We start from the raw sequence: 6,678 nt of genomic DNA on the forward strand, positions 1-6,678 counted from the left end.
ATTGTATTTCTAACAGAATGCCTGCTTTGTTGTCCGAATGACTGTACTGTAAACTGGAAATTCATGAACTTGAATCTGAACAAACAATTGCTATCAATGTCCTTGTATTCTCTAGGAGTGCTAGGAGTAGTGCAAACATTTTGTCTGTGTAAACTGATAATCCTTTACTGTTCATTTCCCCCCTTTAAGCTGAACATTCCAAAAACAAAATATGCCAATTCTACTTTACTGACTGAATTCTTTGTAAATCTAAATGTAACTGCAGCAGCCATCAATATAGACCTTTATTGTGTATGAACTGAAAATAAACCAATCTTCATTTCTGTTAATGTAAAATCTACTGTGGCATCAGTTACATATTTAAGTGTATCCCGGGTAAAGTGGTTGCCACACAGGACACAATTACTGGGGTCATCGCAGCTTCGATGTCCAGCAGGTCACAGTTTATTTACACACGAAAAGATATGGAGTAACAAAACACGAAGTAGCAAAAGTAAGAAGTAACAAAATATGGCAGTGGGCTCTGGATGCACACACAAACAAAATAAAATAATATGTAAAAACCAAATAACCAAACAGTCACCAAAAATCCGTAAAATGTCACACTCACATACGTAAAGACACTTGCATCCCACCAAAAACTCACCAGCTCTATGTTGGACACACCACTGCCAGCACCATCAGCATCTATAATACACCATCTTGTCAGAATTCTGATAGATGACTTCTTTAAAGTGTTGATACAACAGAATCCAACAAGCTTTCAGCGTATTTACTTACATATGTTAAAAGAATCACGGCGCTCCACTCTCAAGCTTGGTCCAACGTAAAGAAGGAAGGGACCACAATGCATTTGGTCAAGCTTTGGCGGAACGTACACATCTCATTCCATGCTGCCATCTAGTGGCCAAGGTACTAGGTGACATTAAACTCCAGTAGAAGCTTTATTTTATTTTCATTGTAACATTGTGACACGTACAACAAAATTTTGTTTGGAGCCAAGGGCCCCGGGCTGCTGCATGCATACGTGCCACCATCACGGGCAACTTGGGGGGGTTTAATGTCTTGCCCAAGGACACTTCGACATGTGGACTGCAGGTACCGAGATTCGTACCCTCAACCTTCCAGCTGGGAGACGACTGCTCTTTCACCATCAGTGGAAAACAATTTAGTTATTTATTTACCTCCCCTTAGTACATGTTTACCACCTGGCTACATAAGGTTGTATTATTGGTAGTAGTAACAGTACTCTTGGACTGATATTATTCTCCATTCTGCTGCCTTCTCTGCTGTCCACCCAAAGGTTTTTCTTTCCCTTCTCTCCTTTTCCCATTATGGTTTTAAGATGTCTTATATTTGATGATCCTGACTGCAAATGAATCTAATACTTAATGATACAGTAGATGTATTCTTCTCTTTTCTCCCATTTCAAAGTATAGTGCTGCTGGGCTGTTTTAGATGAACCTGTACACAATCTTAAAGCCTGACACCAAATATAATCTAACTATTTAAGAATGTCTTTTTCTTCTTCTGATGGATTTCCAACAGGTTATATACAACCCCAAATCAGAAAAAGTTGGGACAGTATGTAAAATCAAAATTTTAACTAAAAATAGTATGTGTAAATCATTGTGCCCTGTATTACATTGAAAACAGTACAGCAGCACATTATTTGACGTGATACCTCACCGCGGTAAATACCTTACTGTCCCAACTTTTTTTGGAATGTGTTGCAGGCATCAGAATTTAAGTGAGTGTTTACTTTGAACAAAGAATAATGTTAATGAGGTATCACATCAAATAATGTGCTGCTGTATTGTTTTCAGTGTAATACAGGAAACAAATGATTTACAAGTCACTATTTTCAGTTAAAATTTTGATTTTACATATTGTCCCAACTTTTTCTAATTTGGGGTTGTATTGTAGTGTAATGTTGCCCACCACAGACAAAATTATGATATCTTCAAATATTTAGATATCTTTGTAAAAATCTGAGATATAAAACAAATACCACATAGGCTTCGCATAAAAAGCAGATCTTATCATTGCTTTATAAATCATGTGCAAAGAGTCCCTCTCAGCTCCCCAGTCACTACCAGCTAATCTACAAAACATAGTTTTTTACTTCTTCACATTTAGTAACTATTTTATCTGTGTGAGAGTTTCATAATAACCCTTCATCCACCCACATGGCCTCAAATCTTTAATTCTCTCTAAAAAAAAAAAACACAGGAAATTTCTCATTTAAACCAAAGATCATGTATTTACTTTTAAACCCTTTTTTCCAACTGAACAACCTGATTCAAAGCTTTGTGATTTTGGGAAAGCAAGATTTTTACCCTTCCTCTAGTTGGTGCCGCCTGCAAATAAAGACATTTTTAAACCTTGAATGATTTTTTTGAAAATTGTCATTGTTGCATGCCCTTGCTGTTGTTGTTGTTGTTGTTGTTGTTGTTTTTCTATTATGGATTAGTTTAGAATTCTCTAAGAATACTGCTGCCCTCCATGGGAGGAAAATATGTTAGGATACATTAACTACAGTTCATATTATTGGATATAAACTTCTAGCATGCACAAACTGAATAATTAGCTTTGTAATTAGTTGATGGTTCTCCTATTGGCCAGGCAAAGTTTCATCTGAAAAACAAAAGTTGTTCTGATCATCTTTTATACAGTACATTCCTTTCAATTTCATATTTTCTACAGATCAGAATATGCTGGACTGTCTCAAGACTTCCACTCACATAACCCTATTTTTCTACAATCTGCAAATATGTAGGCCTATCCATAATTTATGTCCCATAAATATCATAATGTCCCATGTCATAATTTATGTCCCATAAATTATGACATGGATTTATAAGATTTCCAAATCATCGGCTTCAAAAGCTCACGAGACAGCCTGCAGGAGGTCAAATCCCTTTGGCACCTAGGTCCTTAACCGTGTATCTACCTCCACTATTGAAACTAGATGACGTCATGTCGTAACCTGTGCGCACACTGCTTTCTGTTGTTGTTTTTCGTGCTGTTTTATTTGTCCATTTCGTGTTCGCAGTGTTTTGGCATTGAAAATGAATAGGTTTGACTCATTATTATTTGTAAAACCCCAAATATTTTCTTAGCTCATGTTTCTGTGATGACGGGAGGGAGAAAAGGGGGAGGGTTCGACGTGAAAGGAGGAGGATGAAAACCGTGTGAGCAGATGACAGTTGTGTTAGTAGTAGCAGAATACGATATGGAAGGTTCTTCCTGAACCCGAGGAGCAACTGCTCTGTTTTGATTTAATATTTAACAAACGTTAGCTGAATGAAATGACACCTGGACACATTTGATAGCAGGAAAATCGTATCTCCAGCTGTCCTGTGCAGGTCGAGTTGTCAGAGGAATCACTAAACGCAGGTAGGTACCTCGGGTTACAGCGCTGTATCGTTCTTATTCGGAAATACTATACCATGCTTGTTGAAGAAATAATATAAATGTTGTTGAATAAGGCAGCATAGTTAACTAATTTGGGTCGACACTACCTTTATCAACTTAAACTAGCTCGCTAAGCTAACTCAGGATTTGTGAGAACTGGTTGTGAATGAAAACCAATTCAACAAATGATATTTCACAGTGAATGACGTTCTGCTAGGCGTGGCCAATAGCATTGGAGGGAAGGTGGGACTACAGGTCAAACTACCCTGCACTCTGCAACTTCCAACGTCGATGTTTACAACAGTGCAATGGATTTGTTTATGCAACACGAGTGACGTTAGACAGACTGAGAGAGAAATGACGACTGGGCAGTTTTTCTGCTTTGTAATTGGCACACACACGTGACATGTCCTACATGACTGACCTTCGAAGCTAATTTTGAAATTCAGTTGTCCGTGCTTTAAGTTGACGTTGCCATTAACGTGTTAACATAGTGTATTGTATGTCAGTGGTTTGTATATGATCACAGTGATCTTTTTCACTTTCATTCCACGTGACCTCATATTAAATAGGTCTACGGGAACCCGCTTTTTAAAATTCATTATTGTTAATTCTTCACAAACATTTAATTGGGTTAAAGCACTACCAGAACATCAGACATGAAAGTACAAGAGGACTGTTGTCCTATAGTATGGTATTTCTAAGGTTAGTTGTGTTACATGGACAGTGTCTTGGGTATTACTCCTTTATTTCTTGTGGGTTTGGACTGATTGATTGATTAACTAACAGGATGAGAGTAATTGAAGATCACGACAACAAGTATCCTGTGTTGACTTGTATAATTTGCCACCATACTAACATATAGCTAACATGATTTAGATGTTTTCTTCTAGAAATCCCCAACTAGTTTAGTCAGTGTAAACAAAATAATTGTACATTTACTTAATACATAAATAGGATAGTTAAAAAAAATTCTCCATGTTAAGCCTACTGCTGTACAAGCAGCTGTCAAATTGTGCTAGAAGGTAAAAATGAGAAAAATGGCAGAGGGGAAAGGGGTCTGCAACAATCTTTCACTTACTGCCATAAATGTTAGTTTGATATATGATATAGGCTATATATTGTCATTGAAATTAATCAATTGTCACTGTGCTGGTATATAGATGGGTCAGGCACTGTGGAGACTACCTCCCAGACAACAGCAGCAGATTCAGGAAGAGCTAGCCGACCGACTGGCTGATCAGGGAGGAGGAAGAAGACGAGAGCAAGGTGATCCTGACATTTTTGCTTAAAAACATGATTAATATCACTTGCAGCTTAGATTTTTCTTTAGTTAGTTAGATTTTAGTTTGTGGGTGACTACTGCTATCATACATGGTTGACATCAGTCTTATTGTTTCAGACAAAATATTGATTACAGAACAGGAAAAAGCAGGTTTGGGGTTTCAGTCCTTCAAAATAAACTTTTATCTCATCATCAGGAAAGTAGGCACCAACTATTCACTATCTAAGGCTGGTGCTTTGTGTAAACTTGGTTATGAACTGCGGTCTGGGCAGAAAGCTTCGGCGATCTGCAACACTCCCGGGCACTGGTGGACCTCTGCATGAAAGGAGGGAGAGAGAAGAGGATGATGAGAAGAAGGGGAGGGAGTGTGGGTTATGAAAAGCAGAAGAGAGTCTGTCTTTGGTAGTTTAAATGTGATTGAAGGAAGAAGGGGTGTGTGCTTTGGGCACAGATATTGAAAATCTCCAATTTATTAGTTAAGGCCCCACCCTCAGTGTATGAGAGGAAAATGGTGTTTTGTTTTTACATGGTTATGAACTAACCATGTAAGGGTTGGGAAGCCCAATGACCCGTGGTCTTGATATGATGACTGGGGATGCCTTTGCTGTAGGCGGTTGAAGCTGCTTCTGTTCTGAATGAAGGTCCTGAGTCAAAGTCGGGTGAGATGCCAGAGAGAGATGGAATGATCTCGAAGTGATGAAGTAAACAGAACCTAGTGGCAACTTGTCCAATGTCTGAGATGAAAGGGGTCAGTCGGGGAGGCGTTGTGGTGTAAGTTGTAGGTGACACACGAGCAGTTCATATAGGCTTAGGGTAGACGGAAGCCAGAAATCAAGGATGGGTACAGAGTTGCCTAGCTGGTTGGTTTTGTAACGTTTAGGAACATAAGTGATGATTGATTCGGATATGATCTACCAATCTGTTATTTTTGGATGTATGAGTGGGCCATATTGGTTTGATTGTTATGTGAATTCAGTGCATCTTAGAAGTCTAAAAAAGCCCAGAAAGAAGAGCGGGAGTTACATGCTGACTAGTAGGAGGAACGTGTTCTGGGTAACAACACTGAGAATGGTGTCCTGTGTTAAATCTGTGAAATGGGTCAGGGTTTAGATCAGCAGCACTGTACATGGAAACTGAGGTCTAGGCATCAGGAGTTCCTCTGTGTCTGGAGCTAATGTCCTGGGTCTTTAGCAAGTAACATATGAACGGAAATAAGGGGGACAGGTGTCATCTTGGTGTCAGAGAAAACAGAAACGAAGCAGGCAGTCCAGTGCCCGAGAGTCTCTTCAACCTTTGTTGATAATGTCAGTGGTTGCAGTGTTGTTGAAGTAGACGAGGTCGGTTTTACATTCCCGTTCTTGACCCGACAAGAGTGAAGTGACCATGATGAGATAGACTTTGAATGGAGCTGAGGAAGGATGTAGAGGTTTGAGGAATTGCCAGAGTCTGAGAATCATTTCAAACCCTGTGTGCCTCTAAAACTCACTGAAGAGGTGGCGTCGGCGATGGGGTTATTGTCATGAGAAGTGTGATGGATGCTGAGCTGGAGGAGACGATTGAGAAAGAAGTCATCCAGAAGGTAGATGAGGTGTTGAATCCCGTAATTATTCTACAGAATGCAGTACGAGGCTGTGGTGAAGGTGTTGAATAGTTTTGGACTGCTTTTATAGCCACACTGAGTCTGATTGTGAAATAAAGTGAATGGTAAGGTACTTTGAATAGGTGCCAAAATCCAGATGAATGGGTGAACTTGGAGAAGAAGAGGCCACCTTAGAGAGCCAGGCACTCCTCATGACAAGTTTAGAGCATGGACTGTCGGCATATTTCGGAGAATGTCATCACTGAGAATGAACTCTGAAGCTTGGGACTGAACTGCCGTCAGGGGCGGAGAGATCGATTAGGTGTTCCTTGCCACAGTATCTCCTATATGACCTCGATTAATTTATTGCTGCCTTGGTATGTGGTCATAACTTTGG

At 39.5% G+C, this 6,678-nt stretch overlaps 1 protein-coding gene across 3 annotated transcripts in view; it reads left to right on the top strand.

Annotated features, from left to right (window-relative positions):
* Window positions 1–2,985: 2,985 nt before the first annotated feature.
* The window catches only part of fbxo8 (F-box protein 8), an 18,129-nt gene continuing 14,436 nt past the window's right edge, over window positions 2,986–6,678 (top strand). The window contains exons 1-2 of one of the 3 annotated variants that reach the window (XM_020621546.1): window positions 2,986–3,399; window positions 4,581–4,686. In XM_020621546.1, coding sequence (XP_020477202.1) covers window positions 4,581–4,686 — 106 coding nt within the window. In that variant the 5' untranslated portion in view covers window positions 2,986–3,399. Of the gene's footprint in view, window positions 3,400–3,652; window positions 3,802–4,580; window positions 4,687–6,678 lie in introns of those variants that run through there. The other 2 variants (XM_020621544.1, XM_020621545.1) reach the window with 2 other exon arrangements.

Source organism: Monopterus albus, unplaced genomic scaffold, assembly GCF_001952655.1.
Source record: "Monopterus albus unplaced genomic scaffold, M_albus_1.0 scaffold260.1, whole genome shotgun sequence".
In the NCBI taxonomy this organism is placed as follows: domain Eukaryota; kingdom Metazoa; phylum Chordata; class Actinopteri; order Synbranchiformes; family Synbranchidae; genus Monopterus; species Monopterus albus.